General features: G+C 36.9%; 2 protein-coding genes across 2 annotated transcripts; both read left to right on the forward strand.

Moving 5' to 3' along the window:
* The first annotated feature begins 2,625 nt into the window (after window positions 1-2,625).
* Window positions 2,626-18,779, forward strand: LOC108680274 (angiotensin-converting enzyme). Its single transcript, XM_018169074.2, has 15 exons — window positions 2,626-3,839; window positions 4,879-4,993; window positions 5,257-5,493; window positions 6,081-6,197; window positions 6,804-6,896; window positions 8,704-8,820; window positions 9,596-9,651; window positions 10,520-10,664; window positions 11,080-11,189; window positions 11,604-11,711; window positions 13,816-13,931; window positions 14,465-14,609; window positions 14,951-15,080; window positions 15,459-15,550; window positions 15,765-18,779. Exons 1-15 carry the CDS (start codon window positions 3,766-3,768, stop codon window positions 15,940-15,942), a joined length of 1,833 nt encoding a protein of 610 aa, XP_018024563.1. The 5' UTR covers window positions 2,626-3,765; the 3' UTR covers window positions 15,943-18,779.
* A 3,535-nt stretch (window positions 18,780-22,314) lies between these two features.
* Window positions 22,315-27,111, forward strand: LOC108680275 (cytochrome P450 2L1-like). The gene is made up of 4 exons (XM_018169075.1): window positions 22,315-22,464; window positions 24,823-24,940; window positions 26,706-26,864; window positions 27,106-27,111. Exons 1-4 carry the CDS (start codon window positions 22,370-22,372, stop codon window positions 27,109-27,111), a joined length of 378 nt encoding a protein of 125 aa, XP_018024564.1. The 5' UTR covers window positions 22,315-22,369.
* The last annotated feature ends 544 nt before the right edge of the window (window positions 27,112-27,655 follow it).

The following is a 27,655-nucleotide window of genomic DNA, read 5'->3' on the forward strand; positions in this document are numbered from 1 at the left end:
AATTCGCTAAGTGAACGCAAGTATTTACGCTCTATTTTCATGTCTGTGATTGGTGGATTTTGCTTAAAAGACCGTCAATGATTGGCTGATGAACTTACGATCTCTTAACTATTTTGGAAAGTATAGGCCCTGATGTCTTACGCTGCGACCAGAAGACCTAGGAGCACAACTCGGTGAGATTTGCAGCGATCCGTGCTTATTTGTTTGTAAAACACTTCCGACTGTTGGCCTATGAATTTTATAAATACAAGCAAAAGACTAGGCGATTAGTGTCGCCAATCGACGAAATTCTAACTAAAACTGCGAGATGATAAGCGAGTATATATCCATGTGACTGTATCTCAGGGCACTACTTCTGTTATGGACTGAATTTTTACAGGGGCCAATTTTAAAATAGTTTGAATGTCTTTAAGTATTTGGCCTCAGGTTTCAACAATAAAGAATTAAGTAATTTAATCTTTACCTGTGATTATGAAATTTGTGAAAAGCCCTTAAATCAAGAAACCGAAAAAAATTATAACCATGCCACAACGATCGCGAATATCAAAATTCGTGCTTTTAATTACAAGTTTGTTAGATTCGGCAAAATTAACTTCAGATAATGAAGTAAGCCGACCAGGTTATTATATGCAGGCATGGCAGAAAACAAAAATTGTACGAGACCAAGTATGAAAGTGATTTGAAATATTCAAGAATTTCACTGTCATGATCTTAGTACCATTTGCGATGAATTATCACCGTTAATGAATTAATTTTTAAATTTTTTTACGGTAATAAAAAAATTCGGTAGAAATTTCGGTAAAAATTACGGTAGTAAAAAATCTTAAAAACCCATTCTAAAAATTTGATTGATGACTCAAAAGGCTCGGTTTGCGATATTTTGTGCATCACAATTTGGGTGATAATTATTGTACATTTTTCACCAACGTTACCGCATCTGACTAACGCAATTAAGGAAGTTATTTATAATCGGATGAAGCTATCTTAACGAAATGAAGAGTTAATATGAATGCTTTACAAATTGAATATAAAGATTTGATTTAAAAATTTAGTGCTTGCATGGAGCTTCTGAGATCCTGTATCACAAAACAAAATTCCACTGCGTTATGGAATGTATTCTGCGATACCTATAGTTAAAAAAACTTTGGCGGTATTTTTGAAATATTTTATGGATAATCAGAGTGCTCGTAATATCCAGATAATTCTTGGAAGAGTGTCGCAAGTGTGCACTCATCACATTACTGATCGTGCCAGCGTCATCACCTGCATGCAATAAAACGGAGACCTGATGTGGTTGTGCATAGGAATATCAACAGAACACAGTTTGGATTTTGCTTGGTCTTTATGCAAATTCATTACAAAGCAATTTTCGTTGATAGACGCTCGCTCATAAATAATCTTTAAATTAAACTTGTGATATAATATTGGGCTCTACAAAGTGGAGAATAAATGCATTACAGCTCCTGAAATTCCTGCACTCATCGCATTACTGATCCTTGAGGCATTTTATCATGCAAGATGAACAATTTATACAATTTTATTTTATTCCTGAATTGAAATATGCATTAAATCGAAGAAACTTTCGTGTGAGGAAATCCTAAATAATGCTTATCATGGTAAGTGAAGCTTAATCAATTGAAATATCAGAAAATATACGGAAAAGTCACATGCTAACATGTCTTGCATGCTATCATGTCCTCTTCTGATAGCATGATAACGGTAGCTTCGGCATGAGGTTCACTGCATGGCTTCATCGCCCTTGGCGTCTTATATTATAATGTTTTTTAATTCAAATATGGAGCTTCGGCTACGAAATATGCTATATATTTTTGTACCTGCAAAATATATATGTTATATATAAATATCTAAATTTACTTTTCTTCTAAGAGATTTTCTAGATATAACAGGTAGAAAAATATATCTGCTTTTCTTCGTTTATATTGTTACTTTATTAGATACGATTTGTTATGCTTGTTGTCGGGTTTGATCTGAAATTTATATTGTTTACGAATGTATACAAGGAAACCGGGACATAATGATTCTTGTTCACATTAAAGATAAATGTCAATACTATCGATAAGGTAATAAACAAAAATTTCTGAACATGTTAAATCAAAACACCCATACGTGCAAAAGTGTAAGATATAAGCTCATCATTAAATCCATGCATCATTATTTGGATCGTGACTCATTTAGCATTGAAAATTCATCGACAATTGCATGAAAATGACAAGGAATCACAATACATCATGCCTTATGAATTGCTTGCTTGTTGAGAACAAGCAAAGAAAAAAATTGTATGATATTCTATGCGTTTAGATGGCGACGATAACCTGGATTGCAAAAATGCAAGCTTTTGCATACAATAGAAACGAACTGAATAACTTTATGATTCCTCGGAACAACGAGAGACGGACAATACAACTGCAGACGAGTTCTTCAATTTTTTTTTATAACACGAGGACAAGAATTAAGTAAAATAAATTCTTTATTTCTTGCCGCACCATTCACTTTTCTACTAAGGATAAAATTTCTTTGAATTAAACAAAATTTTATCTTTCTCTCGCAGAATTTGGCTCTTTAACGACTGCAGGTTGAATCCGTGGTTGTTAAGGCTGTCGTGAAAACAAATTCACTTTTGAAAACATACATAGTTAATTATTATGCCGTAATTATGTTCAGTATATTATAAATTTTAGCCATAAAGTTTAACTGTGCGTAAAAATTAATGATCCCATGCAGTGATACGAGCTCGAAATATGATTATTAAAATTAATCAACCTAGATAATTAAATGAAAATTTAAGTGTAAAGTGAATGAATGAATTGAATACAGTATAAACATTCATAACCGAGTATCTTAAGCAAAGAAAAAATTTCAGATATATTTTAAAGTTTAGAGGACAAGACAGAGATGAGCGGAAGAAAGTTATATGGCGTATTCCCTTGGTTTATGTTTATTTTAAGAAGGATATATGACATGAAATTAAAGTCTCAGTATGAAACTTGTTTCTATTTTGGTAAAAAATTGTGACCGCATCCGAACGAGTGCATCGAAATAGTAAAATCAAATAAATATTTTTCATACAAAGTTCCCAGCTCTAAAGCGGATGTACGTATATAATGGGACTTCCTTAATCAAGACCATATTTTAAGATTATCGGAATATGGTGCCTGAAAATAATCCTACCTGTACACGCCACCCGGATTTGCATGTGACACCAGATTCATACTGTACATGTTGATGCTTCGAATTTTTTGCTCGTTTAGTCCCTCCATCGCTACCAAATGAGTGTTGAGTTATTAATATTGAAGCATCACGGGACACAGAGGTTCTCACAAAGCATTTCAGTGAAATTTATTATCCAGGTTTCGTATAGTTGAAGAATAGACGTCGACTCAAGATGACCTCAGAGCAGCTCTAGTTGTGCACGTAATAACGGTGAAGATATCATTGGATGTTGCCTTGCAAGTTATTCCGAGAAGAAAATAAGGGGAATACTTATTTGATGAAATGATAAAGTTTTAATGTTACATACATCTTGGGAAGTTTGTAAAACTCTGAGTTAAAAAGTGCTAGACGTGAAGTAATCTTGGTATGTATGGTGAAGGTGCTACTTTGCAAGCGAATAAGCTGTTCCTCTTGTGAAAATGACTTAGTCAATGGGATCGAGAAATATATATTTTTAATGCAGTATATTCAGGAATGATACTCGATGAACATTGAGGACGTTTGATCCACGCAAGTGCTGAGAAGGCGGAGAAGATGTCGCTCTTGACATTGTGCTTCGTCGTGCTGCTGCTGGTGCTTCACTACATCATAGACCTCAATACTCTGAGGTCAGTTCTCAACTACATCATAGACCTCAATACTCTGAGGTCAGTTCTCAACTATATCATAGACCTCATTACTCTGAGGTCAGTTCTCAACTACATCATAGACCTCATTACTCTGAGGTCAGTTCTCAACTATATCATAGACCTCAATACTCTGAGGTCAGTTCTCAACTATATCACAGAGCTCATTACTCTGAGGTCAGTTCTCAACTATATCATAGACCTCAATACTCTAAGATCAGTTTCACTATATCACATAGACCTCAATACTCTGAGGTCAGTTCTCAACTATATCACAGAGCTCATTACTCTGAGGTCAGTTCTCAACTATATCATAGACCTCAATACTCTAAGATCAGTTTCACTATATCACAGACCTCAATACTCTGAGGTAAGCTTCACAATATCATAGACCTCAATACTCTAAGATCAGCTTCACCATAACACGGACCTCAATACTCTGAGGTCAGCTTCACTATATCACAGACCTCAATACTCTGAGGTCAGCTTCACCATAACACGGACCTCAATACTCTGAGGTCAGTTCAAAACCATTTGCCTGTCTTCAAACGTCCCCAATCTTCCATGATTTTTCTTTGTAAGCACATCCAAATGGAAATTTCATATCTAAACTTTATTTTCCATAATTAACTTCATTGGGCCTTGAATAATACAAATGCTCATTACGCGTATGAGGGAAATGGTACCAGCTAGCAGACGCAGTAACTTAGGTAAACTGCAGCAGTGTACTGATGTACTGCTGATGTTACAGTGTACTAATCTACTGCATGTGCTACAGTGTACTAATGCTCTGCATATGCTACAGTATACTAATGTACTGCATATGCTACAGTGTACTAATGTACTGCATATTCCATAGTGTACTAATGCACTGCATGTACTACAGTGTACTAATGCACCGCATGTGCTACAGTGTACTAATGTACCGCATGTGCTACAGTGTACTAATGTACTGCATGTGCTACAGTGTACTAATGTACCTCATGTACTACAGTGTACTAATGTACCTCATGTACTACAGTGTACCAGAGTTCCTGAGCGACTACGACACGCGTATCTCTGCTCTGGCTAACGCAGCAGTGCTGGCGCAGTGGACCTGGTCTACCAACATCACGCGTCACAACCAGGACGTCATGGTAGGTAACGCAGCGTTTATGTTATTGTTACGTTACATTACGATGACGCGTCAACACTCTGACGTATTGCGTAGGGGAGTCTGGAGGTCAGGATGCTGTCATACATTCATTAGTAAAATTGTATTTAATGGTAAAGTTAGGCTAAAAATTTTATATTTAGTTTTTTACTAACAATGGTACAATGGTTGATGGCACTTACATCATTCATTACTTTTATATCATAATAAAGTTTCTCTGGCTTAATCATCATATAATCATGACAGGACGAGGCGGCCATGGAGGAGGCCGTGTACCAGGCACAGGCGTACAGCAAGGCTCGCTGGTTCCTGACGATGCACCAGCGGGGGCGGCTCCCCCTGAGCGAGGACCAGCGGCGGCAGCTCGGCAAGGTGGGGCGTGCCGCGCTCGCCGAGCCTGACCGCTCGCGCCTCGCCGAGGTCCGCGCCAACATCAGCGCGACGTACGCTAGAGCTCAGATCCGGGTTATGTCGGATGATGCGGTCAGTTGTAGATTAATTAATTGTAATTTATTATATGTATTTATTACAAATGTTTGCTTTGATCGCTTAATTGAATCGGATGCCTCGCATGATGCGGTCAGTTGTAGATTAGCTAATTGTAATTATATTATATGTATTTATGTCAAAAGTTTGCTTTGATCACTTGTATCGTATGCCACGCTTGACATGGTCAGCAAAGAAATATTGCTTGTTTTATCATATTACATGCATTAATATCATAAGTCTGCTCTGTCAGTTATGGAATTGTGTTATTGTGTTCATGGTTGACAAATGAAACAGGTCAGCATAATTATTACCTGAAAAACATTTAATATTTAAAATTTCCAAATAAATTTATAATTTAATTAGAAGTAGAAGAAATATTTTCTATTGTCTTACTCTAAATTTAAATTAAGGGTTTATCAACATTGATGAAAATTGACATTCATCACGGCTAACATTTAAAAATTACAATAAATTTTTGTTATACATATATGGAACGATACTATGTCTGTTTTCTACAAAGTTCTAAATATTCTCTACAACATAGCTAATAGATCCTTATATAATATGTTTTAATTTCTCAGAATGAGACAAAAATAATGAAGCTAGAGCCAGACTTAACGAACTTCATGGCAGCGAACAGAAGCTACGAGTCACTAGCGAGCGTCTGGAGCGCGTGGAGGGATGAGGTTGGCAGGACGGTGAGATGAGAATAAACTTTTTACGTGAAAATAATTTTTTTTGCTAATGAAGAATTAATCTCCCACGTTAGGTTAAATTTACTTTGCTAGTCAAAAAAACTTAACCTCACGTATGGATGGTCGGTTTTGCTCGTCAAAGCTTTGTTGCTTGTGCTAATTGTAAGGAATAATTTTGGTAAAATAAAAAAAAATAACTTGGGCCTATTTACTCATTCACAATTAATGTCTATCTAATGAAAGATATTTTTACTCAAAACGTTCCTCGTTGATATTCTAGCTGAGAACGAATGATATAATTTGATCATTTACATTTTTTATTGACATTCATGGTTGTGGCAAAGAATAAATTTAGGAACTAAGTTTAAAAACGAAGTTATAATTTGGAATAATTGAGTTATAATTGAGAATGTGTCAACGTGTGAATAAAGTCATTAATTCTGATGCAAGAGAGTTAATGGAACTGTGGCGGTGATATACGTATTTGTGAGTCTAGAACCATCTATCCGAAATTAAGAAGACACATTAATGTATTTTAGCATAAAAGTTAACTACCGATCAAGGAATATTATTTAATGGCAACGTTTGTATAATATTTTTCTGTTGCAGGTAAGGCCGCACATCAAGACGCTGGTCGAGCTGCAGAACAAACAGGCGAGGAAGAACGGCTTCGCTGACCACGGAGACTTCTGGAGAGGGAAGGTCAGAAGTGTGTCAAAAAATTATTAAGATATTAAAAATTTAAAAAAATGTGTAGCCATGGATTTAGAGTTCATACGCTTATTCAGCGACTCGGTAGTACTTCTCTTATTTTAGACTAGTCTCTTTATAATAATATCCTCTTACAACATCTTCTCGGCCGTCAATAGCGACTGTATACAGGAGTTTCAACGCATCTTGCGTAGCATTTGTTCATCCTGAGTAGTTTTCAGTATCGCTCCGTCACCGCGTGTCACTTTTGGTACGACACTATTCAGTGCGGCACGATGTGGAGACGCTGTACGTATTTATTGACATATTATTAAGCCGATTCAAATTGTACTAGAATGTTTCACTATCGTCAATAAGTAATGGCATCTTCAACTTTTGCAAACCTAAATGCAAAATAATTTCGACCTAATGCTTGCTAGAGGCCAATGGCTCAGGCTTGAGGCCTCTGGCTGAGGCTTGAGGCCCCTGGCTGAGGTTTGAGGACTCTGGCTGAGGCTTGAGGCCCCTGGCTCAGGCTTGAATCCCCTGGCTGTGGCTTGAGGCTCCTGGCTGTGGCTTGAGGCCCCTGGATGTGGCTTGAGGCCCCTGGCTCAGGCTTGAGGCCCCTGGCTGTGGCTTGAGGCTCCTGGCTGAGGCTTGAGGCCCCTGGCTGTGGCTTGAGGCCCCTGGCTGAGGCTTGAGGCCCCTGACTGCGGCTTGAGGCCCCTGGCTGTGGCTTGAGGCTCTTGGCTGAGGCTTGAGGCCCCTGGCTGAAGCTTGAGGCCCCTGGCTGAGGCTTGAGGCCCCTGGCTGTGGCTTGAGGCCCCTGGCTGAGGCTTGAGGCCCCTGGCTGAAGCTTGAGGCCCCTGGCTGAGGCTTGAGGCCCCTGGCTATGGCTTGAGGCCTCTGGCTATGACTTGAGGCCTCTGGCTATGGCTTGAAGCCTCTGGCTGTGGCTTGAGGTCTGTGACTGCGTTGACGAACATTTGTTTCTGTATTAAATCTTCTTTGATCCGCAACTAAATTTTCATTGTCCACGCCCCTTGTGTGAGTTCAATAGTCAGGAACCGTAAAGACCATTGCAGTGGATGGCCGTAACCAACTATAGGCTGGATGATTTAGTTGGTGGCTACAGTGACAGAAAACTGCTTATTTTCTCTGATGGAAACATTCTAATTTAGCCAAATGACGATTCTCAATTATTTCATAAAACTGCTTCAGATGAATGCAATTATATTTTCTACTCGCTTTTGTAAGCCGCGTCACTTGCTTAATACTGATTTTCTCTTTTTCTCTATGCGAACGAATCTATCGTTACTAAACATTAATATTCTTTTCATTTCATTCAATCTTAGTTAAAAACATAATTTCTTGCCTGCTAGCATAATTCATTCGGAGAATATTATTTGATGTCCCAAATCTAATATTTATTCGATGTTTATTCCCATGATTTCTTGATTTTTTTTTTATTTTCATTGAATTGCAATATTCATTTAATTGCGGTATTTATTAAATTGCAGTATTCATTAAATTGAAATATTCACTGAATCGCAGTATTCATTGAATAACAGTATTCATTTAATTGCAGTATTCATTTAATTATGTTATTCATTTAATTGCCGTATTCATTTAATTGAAGTATTCATTTAATTGCAGTATTCATTTAATTGCAGCATTCATTTAATTGCAGTAGTCATTAAATTGCAGTATTTATTTTATGAATATAATGAATATATTTATGAATACTGCAATATAATGAATTGCAGTATTAATTATATCGCAGTATTTATTTAATTGCAGTATTTATTAAAAATTACAGTACGAGACCGAGGGGTTTGAAGAACAGATCGCGTCACTGAACGAACAGCTCTCCCCGCTCTACCGATCCCTGCATGCCTACGTCAGACACAAACTCATGTTGTACTACAATGACGACGTAGGTTGATGTGTTGTACTACAATGACGACGTAGGTTGCTGTGTTGTACTACAATGATGACGTAGGTTGATGTGTTGTACTACAATGATGACGTAGGTTGATGTGTTGTACTACAATGATGACGTAGGTTGATGTGTTGTACTACAATGACGACGTAGGTTGATGTGTAATGTGTTGTACTACAATGACGACATAGGTTGATGTGTTGTACTACAATGACGACGTAGGTTGATGTGTTGTACGTAGGTTGATGTGTAATGTGTTGTACTACAATGACGACGTAGGTTGATGTGTAATGTGTTGTACTACAATGACGACGTAGGTTGATGTGTTGTACTGCATCTACAACATACGTGTATTGTAATTGTCATTCTGATTGTACTATTAATGGCATGTGTTTGATGCCATACGTTTGTGTTAAGAGATTCGAAATAAAAATTTTTGACAAATTTCTATGATTAGTAATTTGGGATAGAAATTTTTTCAGTCATACATTTCGTATAGAAATTTTTTCAGTCATACATTTCAGAATTATTTTTTCTGTCATACCTGAGCGGAAAATTCTCGAAGTTTGACATATCCCTTATTCATAAGGACATCATCGACAGTAACGAATCTAAATCAATCATTAATGCCATTTGAGGTAAAAAATTACAAATGTTTTACAATAAATTATGTTGCAACAATAGAGCATTCTAAATTTGCTGATAACTAGTAGAATTTTGTACATGGTATCAAGGACCTATGTCAACTTGATTATTCGCATGTTTCTAGGAAATGTTCGAAGATGGTTTGATACCAGCCTGCATCCTGGGTGACATGTGGGGCAGGTGAGGCATTTCCGCAGATTATTATTATTTTTACTATTATTATTATTATTCTATAGAGCGGTTATCGTGGCGTCTGGTTCATGCGAACTTCGAAAGCGCCTTACACATAAGTTTATTAGCGATCAAAATAAATANTAAAGACGACTTCTACATTAGTAGCCACTTTCTTCGTCGTCTTTCGTATTAAATTCCCATACTGCTGAATTAACGCGTTGCAGGATGTCATTAACTTGTGCTAGGTTCTTCATTTTTATTTAACATACCGCAAACGGTTTCTGCAAACAAATTAACACACAAATGAACAAGCGTAAATTATAATAGAATATTGAAATAATCATGAATAACTCATCATTCCAACAGAAGTACTCTAGAATGAAAGTAGTAATAATATACGTAACAAGTATCCAAAAATAAATAGCTCCTTACCAAAACAGTGAGGGCATCGTGCTGTCGCACCAGTCGCAACCCGCTAACTGTGATACAAATTTCTATGGCTAGAACTTGCCTAATTCTACAAAGGAAAATTTTCAGTAATTTGTGCTGAACATGACTTGACATAATCTGCGGCTGCAATTATTATTATTATTATTATTATTATTATTATTAGTATTGGCATGCTTAATAGGTGAAAAGATGTATCCATATATAAATGATAGCAAACGGCTTTTTACCCATTTCTTAGGAAAGCCAGAATTTATTCTGCATTCAAGCGAAAATATCATTAATTTTTTTGCCATACAAAATCTAAGTGAAGAATACGCGTATCCCATAAAGGATATAAAAATATTCCTGAAATCAAAAATTGTTATAATTTATTATGCGTTTAAGTTGAAGTTTAAAAGAAATTCTAATCACATTTATTCGTCAGGTTTTGGACGGACATATACGACATAGTGGAGCCGTACCCCGACGCCATGTCAGTGGACCCCACGCCTGAGATGCTCAAACAGAACCTCACGGTGCTGGCCATGTACCACATGGCAGACAACTTCTACAAGTCCATGGGGCTGCAGGCAAGAATTTCACAAAAAATAATTATATTATATATATAATTCTCTGGTCATCAATCGCACGTATATATATATATATATATATTATATATTATATATATCTAACTATGTTATATAGAACAAAGTCTTATCAATATGGGTCAGAGGTTATTTTGCATCAGTGTTATGCTTATAAATATTAAATATAACACAAAAGTTAAAAATAAATCAAGTTTTAAGACTAAAATTTTCTCTATTTTCTAAAATTTTCTCTGTCAAATCTTGAATTAAAATTAGTTATATACTGCAATCCTCAACTCAATTGTCTGTCTGATTGAATTGAGAGACATAGTTGTATTGATAATTGAATTGATAAATATAATATTTTACATATAAAACTTTTACATGAGTTAAGTTAAACCTGCGCGTGAACTTACAGCCTCTGCCGGAGAAGTTTTACAAGCTGTCCATGCTTGAGCGTCCTGAGGACGGGAGAGAAGTGGACTGCCATGGCACTGCCTGGGACTTCCTCGATGGCAAGGACTTCAGGTTATTTCCAGTCCAATGCTAAGCAGGAGACATGTTTACAATCCATAACTCAGCAGTAGACTTGAAGTCACCCTATTTCAAATCGACATGAAAATTTGACCGCTGATACTGACAAGGCATTCACAATATTTCACACCGCTGCAGTTACTGATATTATTCATAAATCATATCTTACATCGCAAGGCTGGTTTTCATTACTCTAATGTCTCATATTACTGCAGTATTCCTTGAGTTAGTAATAAAATGATCGACAATTTTATTACTTGAATCTTACTTCATTGCTGACTTTATTCTCAGTATGATATAATATATATAAGCATGTATAAGACCAGGAACATGCAATACGCAACTAGTCAGTCTTCGCGTTGTTTCGAGGGGACTGAGTTAACACGTCTTGCATGTGTGAACGTGCAGAATTCGGATGTGTACTCAAGTAAACTTCAAGTACCTGGAGGTGATACACCACGAGCTCGGCCACGTACAGTACTTCATGCAGTACGCTCATCTACCTTACGTCTACCGGTGCGTATATCTACCTCACGTCCACCGGTGGGTACATCTGCCTCACGTCTACCGGTGCGCATATCTACCTCACGTCTTCCGGTATGTACATTTACCTTAACCCTCCAGTTGTCTTCATTTTCGGTACATGCCCTATGCACTATGGGCGTAGGGTCAGAAATGTGGGTCATTTTGACACGAAGAACACAGGAGGATTAAGTCTACCGGTGCCTCCTTGTACTTTTTTTCTACCTGTAAGTACACGTTACAGTACATGTAATAATGCGTACATTAACGTAACATCAACTGGTGCGTAAATGTTTATAACGTCTATCCGGCGCATACATCTATCATACATTTAACATTACCAATAGGGTAACATGGGGCAGCAAGCCCACTGCGGGTCATGGGCCCATAGCGGGTTTCTCGCTAAGTATGGCAGATATTGGCCCGTGTTCTCTACCGCCAGTCGACAGTTTCACTGGGATGAAGTGTACGGATTTACGTTTTGCTAAGTGTTTGCGTTATTAAGTTATTTATGAATAACTGTTTTAGTCCAGAAAAAAATTTTTTTGCTGCTAAATAAAATTTTTTTTGATTCCTGTAGATGGAGCATTTGAAATTACTGTGAATTATATTTTCAAAGTAATATTTATAGGGATAATTTTGAGATCAAGTTTAGACTATTAGCTTTTAAAATAAAATGTTGACACGATATAAATTGAAATGATACCTAGTGAGGCAACGGGCCCATGCGTGTCACGGGGCAAAGCGCCCATGGTGAAGTCTTGTGTTATACATCATTAGATTTGTCCTCAATGCCCCTTTCAAACTATGACTAGCTTTTTGAATTACAAATTACACTTCATATTGCATGATTTTTTGATTTGCCGCCTGAAGGCAGCAGGTTTAGTTTCTAAATATGCGTATTTATGACCCCTTATCGAGTTATTGACTCTTGCCTTGCTAAAAATTGATTTCAGCCAACACCAATGAGCCAAAAGTTGATGAGTTTTTATGGTGTTGGCTGAAATCACGATTAGGTACGAATTCTCTGCACATAATATCTGGATTATGGACGAAACTGGAACGAAGTTTTTTTCTGATCAACAAAATATATTTTTTCTAGTCAATGGTACATTTTTTCATGTTTAGGACGAATTTTTTATCGCAAATATATATTTTTCAAGTCAAGGATATATGTTTTCATGTCAATGAAATATTTTTCTTCACGTCAGTGATAGATTTTTGAAGCCAAGAGTATATTTTTTCAAGTTAAGTATGTAATTTTTTGAGTTGTTAATAAATGAGTGAATGTCATATTTTTTATTACATTTTCTTATTTATAACTGTAGAGTGTTGTTTTTTTCATTTTTAAACGAAAAATATGCATTTGTGGTAAAGGGACTAAGTGTGGGCGCCTTGCCCCAAGTCTATGGGCCCGTTACCCCAGGGGTGGGGCAATGGGCCCATTTTGACACTTTTTACAAAATAGTGTTTCATTAAAAATTGAATAAACATATAGGCGTCTAATTCACATCATACATTCCTCATTAGTTGTACCTTTAAACACAATAAAGAACCACCTCGTATCAATTAGAACTTCATCAAATTAAATTCAGTTTAAAAAAAGGGGAGGGCGCGCTGCCCCATGTTGCCCTATAGGATTTATTTGTTTCAACTATATCTGAATCAAAGTCTACCTTTTTCCGCGCACGTTTGCTGAAATTCATGTAACGTTTCTCCCCTTAATATACCGCTGAGTACATTTATTATTTCTTCTGTTCAGTCCACTGTTACTTCTTCTGTCTTCCGGTGAGCAAATAGTAATTGTACGTCCTCGACCTCGCGTAGTAATGTCGTATTTTATATATGCCGTTATTTATAACTGGCATATTTACAACTTAATATTATGTAAGTAAAAGGCAACGAAATTAGAATATCAAACTGAACCTTAAACGGCATGAAATTTGGAGGCTGTTAGCCATTTAGACTTTTATTAATATATGAACATATTTCCTAATAGGTAGGAATACAAACATACATACAGAGCAATAACCGTTTTAATAATCTTTATAAATTACATTTAAAAAAGTTCATAAAATATAATTGAAATTTGGTGCAGAGACGGAGCCAACGATGGGTTCCACGAGGGCATCGGCGAGCTCATGGGCATGACTCTAGCCACCGTCAGCCACCTCAAGTCCATCGGGCTGCTGCCCAGCGAGCCAACGTCAGAAGGTTCTACATAATTCACCCTAAACGTCCATATTTTTAGCCCTTACCCTCTGTTTCTGGCAATCAACAGAAATGCAATTTCATCTATCCCTTGCATAACATTATACACATATAGTGTAATTACATATATCATTTGTACCGTAACGTCTAATAAAAGTTTGCTAAGATCTATGGTGTGTTATATGTAATTCACCTAATAAGTAGAGCTATAGTGACACGCAAGAGACTATGTCTTTCACTCAAAGTACGCGAGACGCACACAAGATCCTATATCATACACTCAAGTTAAATTAGATAAAAGTTTAAACTCTATAACATTTCCTGACGATACTAGAGATCTTCATCGCAGCAGCGTAATTAGAATATATCTGTATGTACATCGACCTGTAAATGATTGTATTACAGGTGAAATGAACGATATTATTAGCTTGTTCTACTGATATTAAAATTAAAACTTGACACCTGTGTTAATCAAGATTAGTCAAAATAGAACAGAACCATTATGTACCTGTTGTAAACCACATCAAACTCTGCAGAGAACACCATAAATTTTTTGATGCGTACGGCGCTGAAGACTGTGACAACCCTGCCGTTCCACTACGTCTACGACCTCTGGAGGTGGGAGCTGTTCAGGGGCGACATCCCTGAGGAAAGATGGAACCAACGTTTCTGGGAGCTCAAGTAAACGCTCAATTAGACAATATATTCCATGTGATATCTAACATTCGTCAATTAGCCTTCGAGGAAATAAGACGAGTCATGCTTTCAAGTAATCAAACATTTCTCAATTCATTGCATGAAATAATTCATATATAACAGTTGCATCAGATACTTGTGTTTAAATGTCACAAAATTAAAGTTAAACTCTGCTTCCCTATTTCTTAGGATCCCATTCCTAAATTATTTACTAGTTTGGCCCAAGCTTGATTATTGTAGACGATTTTTATTTCCGAGCTGCATTGCATATAGTACTATCGTCGAATTAAGTTACTATTTTCAATTGAAAATTTGTTTCGTTTCAGATCTAAATATCTTGGAGTAAAGCCTCCTGTCGCTAGAACGGAAGAACATCTCGACGCCTTCAACATCTTCCACGTGAACAACGACTTCGACATGATCAGATACTTCACGAGGACTGTACTGCAGTTCCAGGTCTGATTTCTCGTGTGATCAAGCACTCTGATTTAAAGGTTTCTTTCTTTTGAAAACCAAAATAAAGGCGCATTTATTATATTTATTATATTAGTAAAATAATTATATAAATACATGATTCAAATCAAAACATTTCTGATATAAAAGTTTAGTTGTACTGAAGCGCTTGCATGAATTAATATCGTCTAAATCTGCATGTACAGCGACTATAGTAGCTAATGTTTCAAATTGAATAAAGTTTAATTTGTTATTACACTCTAAGCTGAAGAAAAGGAAAAAGAAACTGTTCGCAAAATAAAATTGAACTCACGGTTGCGTAAGTTTACGATAGTTTCATTTTATATAGTTTCAGTTTCATTTTATTGATTTTAATGACAGTTTGCGGGCGCATTGTGCGACATTGCCGGATTCGAAGGCCCACTCCACGACTGCGACTTTTCCAACTCAACGGCCGCTGGCGAGAAACTAGCGTAAGGTTTAACGTGTAAATATATTGGATATTTTCGAGAAAAACTATAGTGTATAATTCATGGTCAAATATGGTTCGACTCTAATAGTTTTGGAATAGTATAGTTTGATGGCTTTTACAAGGAATCTGACAAAGTTATTTTTATAACTTTCAACGTAATTTCTAAAAATTTTGCCATGTCTGAAACGAAACAATAACTAATTTTAATTTTACAGTGCTATGCTCTCCCTTGGATCGTCAAAGCCATGGATGGATGCCCTGGAACAGCTCACAGGAGGCCGAGTCATGGATGCCAAAGCCATTATCGACTACTTCGCGCCTCTGCAGACGTGGATCACGAACTATCTTCTGCAGCACAACCAGACGCTTGGTTGGGATAATGATCAAGTTTGATGTGATATTGACCGAGTATTTCGGTGCTTTCGGAAGTACAATCTTATATCTTTCCAATTGCTTTTGAACGGAGAGAAGATGTGCTGAAAAAACACAAGAACTGAGACGAACTGTGGATATGACGCTTGTGAAGCCAAGAACATGTGACAAGATGTGCTGAAAAACAAAAGAACTGCAACACACTGTAGATATGAAGCTTGTGAAGTCAAAAACGTGTGTCGCAGGACCTCGAAAGTTGCGGACTTTAATGCAATCAAAGGGAGAAGCAAATGAACCAGACTGTGAATTTTCTAGAACAAATAGTGGTCTGGAACGTAATTAAGCTGGATATTAGGTAATGAAGCAAAAGCATCAGATAGAATGTCAATATCCACTATGAACTGCCGCTCACTGGTCTTCCTAGTTGATGAAAAACTTGGTGTAAAACTTACTAGAAAAACTGAAACTTACTAGAAAAACAGAAAAACGCTTACTTGATGACAAACTTCTAGGAGTCAACATTTCCGAGTGTCGCTAGAGGCAAGAGAACGCGTCAGTATTTAAATACTAAATCTAAGTTTGAATTTATAGAGTTTGTGTGTCTCGAAATTCAATGACGGGATAAAGCAAGGTGAGTGAATGTTCTCGCTCGTTTTCATGTTCAAAGTGTTCATTGTATATATTTTTTAGAAGCTTGTCGACAGATGAAGACATAAAATAGTCGTAGTGGCTGAAAAACAATGGTGAAACTTTCTTCTGAACCAAAATTATTCCATTTGTAATTTCCCAAGTAAACGAAACCATATTAAAATTGTAGAAGTTTTTAATTTTAATTTATGTAGTCAAAAAATAGAGGCGCGACACGCTCGTTTCATGGCCGATGAGCGTCGAAAGAATGGTCGTATTGCGGGAGAATATTGCTGTTGGGAGGGCGAAATTTTCATGGCTATTGTCTTGATTACGCACGCCATTAACCAGCGGCTGTTCTTACACAGAGAGATATGAGTGGGTAACTATCCAAAAACTGATTAATTAATTAAATTTTTTGAGTCATATTGACCCATTTTTACCAGGATAAAGGGCGCATTTTTTTCTCAAGTTCTGGGTAAGAAAGTAAGAAAGTTTGTCACTATTGGCACACTCATTTATTTTTCTGAGTGTACGAGACTCGTGCATGCATGCAATGACCGCGCAAAAATCTGCCTTCTAGTCTAAAGTGTGGAACAATTGTGTTTATATTATGGGCCTTGTCACCTCTGCAGCACCAATGAATGTTTATAAACATTATTTGGACTTATTCAGGACAATGATAGAATTTATGTGAAAGAAAATTCCACAATCTCATCATCACTGACGACATCAATATTATTGGAACACACTCAAGTTTTGATTTACGAGTAATAATTTGCATTAGGATAATTATCAATAGTAATATAAGCATTAGGAACAGAATTGCTCTTAATATCGTGTACAAAGCACAGGGGCACTGTTGTTTCTGGAACTGAATCAAAGTAAACTTGAGTAAAGAGTATTGGAAGCAGTTACTACAGGATGCGTGGGTCGGCCTGTCGTCCACTGTACTTTCTTAATCGCCTTCTACACTCTTCAAATGCGTAGGACAACCAGGATTTAAAATTGGGTAGGGGCAAACAATGGTTTGATTTTGAACTCATGTTTCAGCAGGCAAGGTTTGTGACATTTAACTCTGTACAAAAATTACCTGGGGTCTTAATATAGTCATTTACTTTTAGTCGAGAAAAAATTGCTTCTTGGATTGAAATCTTTAAGAAACTTTAACTAAATGGAAATCAAGTTTTCGAAAACTGTAATGTGTTTTCAGTATTAGCGTTTTACGAAAGCAAGAGGTGTTTGGACGAATTTAAGCCATTTTTATTTTCTAACTTGTATCCATGATACGCAAAAACGCTAAAGGATAACTTGACTTTTTATCTTCAGTTGAAAATTAATTGATTTGACACCGCTGGATTTCATCTCTGTAATAGTTAAATTATTTTATTTCAAGATCTATACTTCTTTATCTACATGTCTACCTCATTTTAATTGCAATATTAAGAAAATACGAGCATCTAATGTTAAGATGGAAAATATTTCAGTGTTACTGTTCGTATGATTATGCATTACTGCGTACGATGGATTAGATCGGTTACGTCTCTAGCAAAGAGTAAATGCACACTATTAAACGGTTGACGATATATCAATGTTTACCATGACGACTGAAGTAAATCAAAATAGGACTGAAGCAAGTTGAAAAACTCGTATGATGTGTTGTTTTACTGGATTTTAATATGCACACACAATTAAGATGCACTTTTTCTATGAAGGGATTATTTATCTATATTAAGGTTAATTTGTACATTCAGTAAGATAGACTCGTAGGACTCTTAGAACTCTAAAAGACTCGTAGCTTCGCTGGCCTTTAGTGCAGCAGAGTCGAAATTCTTAATAATACAGAGCTAAGATTCGGAAATATAGTTCATTTCTTATCATTGAAAGTCAGAGGCTGTCCGCATTAAAAGCCAGGTATTGCTTCACTCGTCTTGAAAAGAAAACTATTTTCTGAAACTCGCATCACTTTAACAAAATGCAAAAATGTAAATGTATTTGACATCAAAATTAAATCACAATTGGATGTTTCCTAATTTCATAAAATGAATCGTTTTTATTTGCCTAAAACTGTCATTCATCACGCTAACGTCTTACGAATGTATCTTTAAATTATTACTGTAATTAATAATTCTAAAGCAGACCCAAATGTAGGAGTGTTGTTCTAACGAGTATGATTTCTGATTTGCTGTGTTGTTTGTTGTTGAGTTTTATTTTTTTGAAATATTGTTGTTGATATTTTAGTGTAGTTCTTAAGTATGATCAGTAAAAAATAATTAGATGCTTGCACAAGTTAAAAAGAATAACGCCATTTATGAACAACAACAATAATCGAAGCTATGGCGGGGAAATAAATTATGAAGAATTGAATGGAAACTTAGTTGTGTTTTTTTTTTTTTCACCGCGTGTGTAACAGTTTGTGTTACACACGCTACACACATATAAGTTAACTAATTTTTCACCGCTTAGTCATTGTCGCTATGATTACAGGTTTTATTTACCGCATTTTTATTATGCGAAAATAACTCATGATCGCTAATTAACAAGTATCAAATAGTATTTATATATGTTGATAATGTGCCGATGATCAATATGTTAACAATTTTCGGCAACTTGGTCGGAGTGCTCCAGCCCCTTGCCCGTCCTCCGATGACTTTCAAATTCAAGATAGCTATTAAATGAAAATAGATGATTGATAGTTAACAACAAACATGCCTATATTATTGAACAATCATATATTCTATTTCAATACAGATAAAAATTTAACACTAAGATAAACTTATCATCAAAAACATAAATATATTTTCAAAAATAAAAACGCACATAGATCCCACATAGCCGCAAAAACATGAGCAGGAGATAGTTTGCGATGTTGCAGGAATTCATATGTTGTTACAGCAGGCGGTAGCCGGCTGCCACAACATGAATCAACATAAATATGTTATCAGTAGGTAAGTGCGCAGATAGACCCCACATGACTACCGCATTGGGCCCATACTTTAAAAAAAAATTAAGAGATCGTAAGTTCATCAGCCAATCATTGACGAGTTTTCAAGCAAAATCCACTGGTCATAGATAAGAAAATAGAGCGTAAGTACTTACATTCACTGAGCAAATTTTGAAAGTATAGGCCCAGGGGCAGTAGGCTGCAAGGCACAAGCACAGAGCTGCCTACTGCCTAATGCAGGCAAGCACAGGCAAGGCAGTAGGCAATCCACATGGCAAGCATAGAGCAGTTGTGGGCTGCCATCAAGGATAACTCTATTATCATGATTACTGTATTTAAATGTATAATATTTAAAATCCCTCTTAGACTGACACTAATCTGATTACTTTACACATTTGCACACATGCTCATACTGTTCGAAAAACACCGAAAACTCGAATGATCCGACAGCGTTTAACTGATCGGCTATTACAAATGAAATTTATGAGTTATCCATTAGACTGCACGCAAAAAATCTCCGATTGCGTGAAAAAACGAACGCTTCAGCCTAAAGATAAAAATATAACTCAGTACTCACGGCAGTGAGTGACAGAGAGCGCATTTTCTCGTGGACGGAAACGTGAAGTAACGGACGGACGGACGGACGGACAGACAGACGGACGGACAGACAAACGGACAGACACGACGAGCACAATAGCGCCTTTTTTTCCATAAATGAGAAAATGCGCTAAAAAGATTTGCATCCGGGCACGCACCTAGGTTTGGCATCATCTGAACTACTGAGCTCCATGACGAAGAAGAAGAAAGTTAAATAAATAATTAATAATAGTTGTTTCCAGGAATTATGAAGAATTAATTTGTGTTTTCTCGAACTTGGTGAGCACCTTGAATTGACAATTTTCATTAGTAGAAATTTTAATTTTCTCATTTTAATCTTTGTTTCGTTTATGAAAATGTCTTATAAAAATCACTGTCACTAAGAGGTGCTATAACATTCGTTAAGTTTGAATAGAATTCAGTCGATTCGTCGCTGTATCCTTCGTTAAATTTAAAATATTATTATACACTCTAAATAAGAGCCGTTATGCAGGCGGATTTCTGTGGTTTTACTTCACCTAAATGAATTACATTTGTAAAATATTGTATTCGTTTTTCATACGTAAACTTCTGCTTCTGCGGTTCTTAGGAATAATTCTCTACAACCGTCCTACAATAAATTCCTTAGCGAGGCATGCTTCCCATAACACCGCATTTCGTCATGGAGAAGCTCGGAGTAACAAAATATATGGAGGACTGTGATATCATTATGACCCACATGAATGTGAGATTATGCATTATTCATTTATATTCATTCATTTATGCATTATTCATTACTCAATTTTAGATTGGCGTATTTACAGTCGTGGCCAAAACTTTAGTCGCACGTGATATTTTATAATTGTTCAATTATGAGGCCTAAAATAAAACCAGGAAACGTCAAATTTTTATTTTTTAACTTGAACACAAAAGAAAACATCAACAAGAACGAAATCCAGTGAAAAAATTTGAAATATGACAAATTTCCCCAAGGTATCAATATCTGCAGTGCAGGCTCCTATTACGAAGAACTTCTTCTATTCTCTTAGGTAAGCTACAAATGAAATTCTGAATGATTTTTATTTCAATAGAGTTATATTCGTGCAAAATCAAGTCTTGTAAGTCTTTGTAGAAGTTGTCCGACTTGTGTTTACCCTCTGTTTGAGAATGGCCCATGAATTTTCGAAAAAGGTTCATATCTGGATAATTTCCAGGCCATGGTGTCAATTCTTCAATGTAAAAATCTTTAAGAAACTTTTTGATAGCACAGGCTCTATGACAAGGAGCTCTCGACAAGGAGTTACATCGGTCAGCAAAGCGATCGTCAATTGAGGAAATCAACTCTTCGATCAGAACCTTTTCGTACCAAACTGCATTTATTGCGGTGTTTTTGGGAGATAAAGTGCTTCTGTTCCATGAACTGAGAAGCAGCCCCAAACATGTACAGTTTTGGGCTGGGCGCCTTCCCATGGGCGCTAGACATTCCGGCTTGAAGCCCTCGCCTGTCCTTCTCCTGACAAAGGACTTAACCTGATGCGCCAAACAACCTGAATGGCGTTTCGTCTGAGAATATTGCCCTGCCTCACTGTTAAGCGGTCCATTCTCTGTATTTCCTGCAACAAGCAAGCCTGTCATTTATGTTTTTCTTGCTCAACAGAGGTTTGGCATTTCATAGCATACAAATTGGCATTTCATAGCATACAAGAGGAAAACATGTTAGCAGAGTTTTGTATAGTAGGAGATAACTGCCATGTTACAGATCTCGCTCGATGGAGCGAAGGAAGACGTTCATATTCACTTAGATTTAACGTCAATTTGGCTGCAGTCATTATTGCGATGCATCTTTCTAGCAGCAATTGTTATCATATCGGGTGGCTTGGTTTGTTCTTGTTAACTTCAATGACAAAATGCAAGAATAAAGTAGCCTTCTTTTGGCAAATTATGCAGAAGGAAAAAAATCGGTGAAAATTGTAAAGCGAACACAGTTGTTCATCTCGAAACGATTTGAGGAATAAAGTTTTCCTGATATATGGGTATTATTTCCAATCATTATTATTAGATGGCAGGATTTACTTGTTTACACACGTGCGATTGATGACCAGAGAATTCGTTGGTTTATATTATCAGTGAGTGGAACTTTTCTTCAGATGACGGTAGATAAAAAGGCAAGTTTCAGGAAGTAGTTTTTCTTTATTAACGACGTTTCGAATGCAACAAACATTCATTTTCAAGTTAGAAGATGACATTTTCACGGCCGCATCCGAGATCACGTCCATTACACTGCGCTGGCTCATCCTCTACATGATCAAGCATCCAGAAATTCAGAGGAAAATCCAAGCCGAGATCGACAGCGTCGTGCCGCGAGACAGGCTCCCCGGCCTTGACGACAGGCCTAGGTACGATTTAGTTTTGCAGGATTCTATGTTTGTTTACAATACTTTAATATCTGACTTGAACGTAAAAAATGTGTTTGAACTAGAAAATAATGGGAACATGAAAAACTTTTTGTGCTAAACTTTATTTCGATCGAACTCATAGCCATAGATACTCGTATCAGCGTAGGTTCTCTTGTGGCTGAATCTGTTTTGTGACCATTCCGCTGCCTCAGAACTGCACTCAAATTAAAATGTGTTTTAAGGGGAGCGTCTAGGGTAAAATTTATCTCGGCTATTTACGAACGGATCACTCTGCAACTTGGTACACATATGTAAAATAGAATTCTAAGACATTTTTGTTCGTGTAAATTTTTCGAAAAAAATGAAAAAAAACGTGAAATTCTTAGAAAACGGCCAAAAAAGGGGGTACCGTAGAAATCTATCTCCTCCTAGGATTTTCAAGCTACAACATTGAGACACATATCATTCGATGCGTAAAGACCATATCTAAAACGCAACACGAGGGTTTTTAGGATTTCTCATTTTTGTGGGTGTGGGAGCATTTTTCGTAAATTTTTCGAAAATTTTTCGATTTTCCCCCCCGCCACCCCCCATTTGCGGAATAAAATCCAAACTATAACGAAATTAGAAAAACGCCCGTGTAACGTTCTAGATAATTTTGTTGCGCATCGAATGGTATATGTCTCATTGTTGTAGCTTAAAAACTCTAGGAGGAGATAGGTTTGCAGTGACAATAAGTTAACTTTTCAGTAGAGCTCGTCAAAGTCCCGCGCGCATCGGAATAGGCACTCAATGTAGCAAGGATACAAAACTAAACGTTACTGCAGCTTGATTCCAGTCAAGGATGGTGGGAGCGACTGCATGCACACCTCATCATACGACGCCAGGCGGGTAACTAAGGTGCCCTTCAAGCAGACACTCTATTTAAAGTGCTCGCAGCGAATTTCCTCCCATTCTATTTGTTAAAGAACTACCCCACACCCCTCCCTTTCATGATCTGTCGTGAACGCATAAATCAACGTACAGAGATGATTTTGGTACCGTTGGATAGATCAGAATGTCAGCTTTAAGATGAGACTAAAAACCGGAAAAGCCAAAATCCAAAATTTTACCCTAGACGCTCCCCTTAAAACAAGAAATATGCTTCTGTAGAATTTCACGTTCATTTATGGAATTCATGCAAATTTTGATGAAAAAACGCTAAAAAATAACTTGCTACAAAAATCTGTTCTAAAATACGATTATGGTATCTACGATGCCTGAATTCAAATTGACAGCATATAACGAACACATGCTCTGTCCAAATCAATAAAGCTTCATAATGATATGCGCGGATAACTAATATAACCGAACTAAACCTAACATATCAATTTTTATGGTCAGTGCGCAAGTGAAATTAGCACATTTCTTTCAATTAACAATGTTGAAGATCCAACTTGATTTGCGAGATATGTTGATTAATGACCTAATTCAGGAATGACTAAACCCACATGTGTAATTTTTTCAGTTACTGCGCCGACTTGAAAAAATTAACACGTTACGCGAGTTTGATGAAAATCTGAGTTCATTTGTAATGGTTATTAGTTCGGAAATCACTAGGCCCACACGTTTCAAATTACTATAGTCACTGCACAGGTTCAAATAACGTAGGTTAACATAGTTCTCTAGTTTTATTGAAATCCAAGTTCATTTGCGGCAGTTGCATCACCAAATTAAGGAACGACTAGCCCACTTACTAGAAATTTTCACAGCCACTGCGCTTTCGGGAAATTACAAAATTTGTCAAATTAGTTGAAGATTCAACTTAAACTTAATTTGCAGTAGTTATCGGTTAATTGCCCAATTCAGAAACGGCTAAACCCACATACCTGTATTTATCCGTCACTGTGAATATGTAAAATTAATTTAATTTTTGTGTTTGGAAGAAATTAGAGTGCATTAACAGCAGCTAAAGGCTAATTTACCAATTGAAAATTGATTAAACCAACATACCTGAATATATTGTAGTCACTTCCCAGTTTCCAAGATTACCAGAATTTCTCGGATTAGTTGGAGTACAACTTAATTTTGGATATATATCGGCTAATAGTCTAATGCAAAAGTGACTAAGCCCACAAAATTTAATTTCTACAATCACTGCACACACAAATATGAAGTGTAACATTTACTTGTAAGTAATTTGAACATTGCTCACGTAGCGAGGTTTTAGTAAACATTTCTAACATTATTTATAACACTGGAACATTATTTCCTGCAGTCATCAAGAACACAGAAAATTTCCGTTATAACATATCACTAAAATGATTCATCTTTCTCCCAGTATTTCAGCAACGTTCAGAACTGTTCTTTGCATTTCAGCCTGAGCTATTTGGAGGCTACGCTGTACGAGGTGGAGCGACTCGTATCCGTTGTGCCGCTGCTGGTCCCGCACTGCGCTACCCAAGACATCGAGGTGAACGGCTTCCATGTACGCAAGGTAATCTTTGTGTTTGCTAGAAATTGAAAATAGAAGAAAACTCCTCAAAAATTCAGCATATCTCTATTGAAAACGTTTCGGAGACCAGCTCCATGTGTTGTTGTTGTAATTGCCCATCCTGGCAGTGGCGACTAGGGTGAATGGCTGAGTTGACCATGAGCTGAGCTTCCCGGTAGAACTTGTCCTCAGTGGGACTCGAACCCGGGCGCTGGGTGCGAGAGACAGAGTCTCTCTCTGGGTCTTACCACTGCACCACCATCGATAAATCTAGAACACACATACAGTCAGAAAATTAATAAAGTTTGGAGTCAAAAGAAGAACACCGAAGTTAAAAACCTAAATTTACAGGCAAAGGGCAGAATAATAAAGTAAATACCTATCTATTTACAATTGTGTTTATTTAGTTGTGCACGATGGGCATCTGCGTACGTTGGGATGACGGCTAGCAACCTTTACACTAGGGTCGCTGAGCATAGAGGGAGGAGTTATAGGACTGGGCAGTTACTATCGCGCCTTCCTCATTCGGCTGTGTGCACTCACGCCGAACAGCGCAACGTTCCAGCGTCCGACACAGACTTTAAGGTTTTAGCTTATAATACTGGTGCTTCCGATCTGAGTATTTTGGAATCATTGTATATTTTTTAAAGAGAAGCCTAGTTTAAATGCAGCCCATAGTTCTTTTTCATTTGAAATTGTGAATAGATAGATATTTACTTTATTATTCTGCCCTTTGCCTGTAAATTTAGGTTTTTAACTTCTGTGGTTTTTTTTCTCCAAACTTTATTAATTTCCTGACTGTATTTGTGTTCTAGATTTATCGAACTGACGAAGGAGCTGGTCTCCAAAACATTTCCAATAGATATGCTGAATTTTTGTGGAGTTTTCTTCGCTTTTAAATTTCTAGTGAATCTGCGATTCAAGCAATCTAGTAAAATCTGTCTTTTATATTACGTCTTTTATATAACAACTTTGATATTACGTATTTGATATTACGTCTTTGATATTACGTCTTTGATATTTTGTCTATGATATTCTGTCTTCAATATTACGTGAATTTTTAATTTAATGTACAACAACTTTTGAAATTGGCAAATTTGAAACTTAGAGATCATGCAGAATCAATTTTCCTGCATTCAATTAATGGGCTTTATTCAGAATGGAAAATGAAATTCTTTGTCTTGAGAACCAAAAAAAATTGTCGTACAATGAGTGGTCGTACTCATGATTATGATCGTGATCATGATTATGATCTTATTGATCGTACTGGGTCGCCTGCCGAAGACTGCAACTGCCCTGGATATAATGGACCATCATGATTCCTGCCTTCCGGAACGTAGCCTTCAACATTTCAAGCCGTCCGTATCTAGGCCGTGGGTCGAACCAGCCCTCGGTCGAACGGCCACTTGTCGAAGGACGATAAATTTTGGAGCAGAACTATGCTATCTGAAACCTAACTTCAGATGCGGTGAACGTAAAATTACGTAATTTAACGATGCCTGGAAGTCATATTTGATCCGCGGCCTGGTGGTGCACGACAGGTGGTGGTCAAGGCCGGAAGAGGACAAAGCCAAGTGGTGCACGGCTGATTGGTGTAGGTCAGGAGAGATCCAAGGCATTCGATTCAGGGCTTATTGGTGCATAAAATTGGTGGTGCACGGCTGCGCTCCCGATCGTACTCACTAAGAAATAAATTTTGATTTTTTACCCTCTAGTAAGAATCATAATAGTTTGAGCCCCGATGTAAACAAAAGACCCCACCACATAGGTCACGGTGCTGATGGGCCACGCGGGCAGCTGTCACGGGGACCCGCAGGTCTGGCAGCGTCCCGACGAGTTCTATCCCCCGCACTTCTTGGACGAAAACGGCAAATTCTGTCCCAAGAAACATGGCTTCATCCCTTTCTCGATTCTTGAGAAGGCTTATGTTTGGGCTCATGGTGTAAAAAATTTTAAATTTTAGTGCTGGTGTGAATCTTATTATACTCGTAATTTTTATAGTGTATTTTACTTTCTGTCATTTCTGACATTCTAACGTCATTCATATCTAATTAGTCACGAGTCTGCTGTGAAAATCAGGCTCTGATGAAGTTGTTGTTGTTTGCTGCTCCTGATGCTCCGCCCTCATTTTTGAGTATACATTTATAATGAAAGTTCCCTTTTTTCAGTACTAGAAAATTAACTTTGAACCAAATATCAATACAAAGTTTAGTAAAGGTAAGTGTTCAAATTTGAGCACAACTAACGCCGTGCGACTTGCTGCAGCCAAAGCATGCTTCTGCCCTCGCAACATCTCACTTGAAGTGCAGTCTCACCAGCAGACTTTATTAACTCGCTAGAGCCAATTTCAATTGGCTATTTGATATACTTATCAAAAAATCATTATTAATCAATACTTCTTGATGCAAGATTATTGAACTAGCTTTAATGTCATTGTCATTAATTATTATTTTTGATTTTATTAATTAGATTTTATCATTTTTGTTGGAGGGTTGTGATGAAAAATGCTTGTGCTGTCACATCATGAAACCCTAATTTATACTGATTCTATATTTTCAGACCCATTCAAAATCTTTCGATTTCGATCTATAGTCTAAAAATATTTATTCGTATTGCTGAATCGCATATCGCCTTGTAAGTCACCAGTTAAATTACTTCCGAGTTAATTTTGGTTGACTAATCTGCCGATATCATTTCTTTTCATACAATATATATGGT

The sequence above is a fragment of the Hyalella azteca genome, unplaced genomic scaffold (assembly GCF_000764305.2).
Source record: "Hyalella azteca isolate HAZT.00-mixed unplaced genomic scaffold, Hazt_2.0.2 contig12591, whole genome shotgun sequence".
NCBI classification, from domain to species: domain Eukaryota; kingdom Metazoa; phylum Arthropoda; class Malacostraca; order Amphipoda; family Hyalellidae; genus Hyalella; species Hyalella azteca.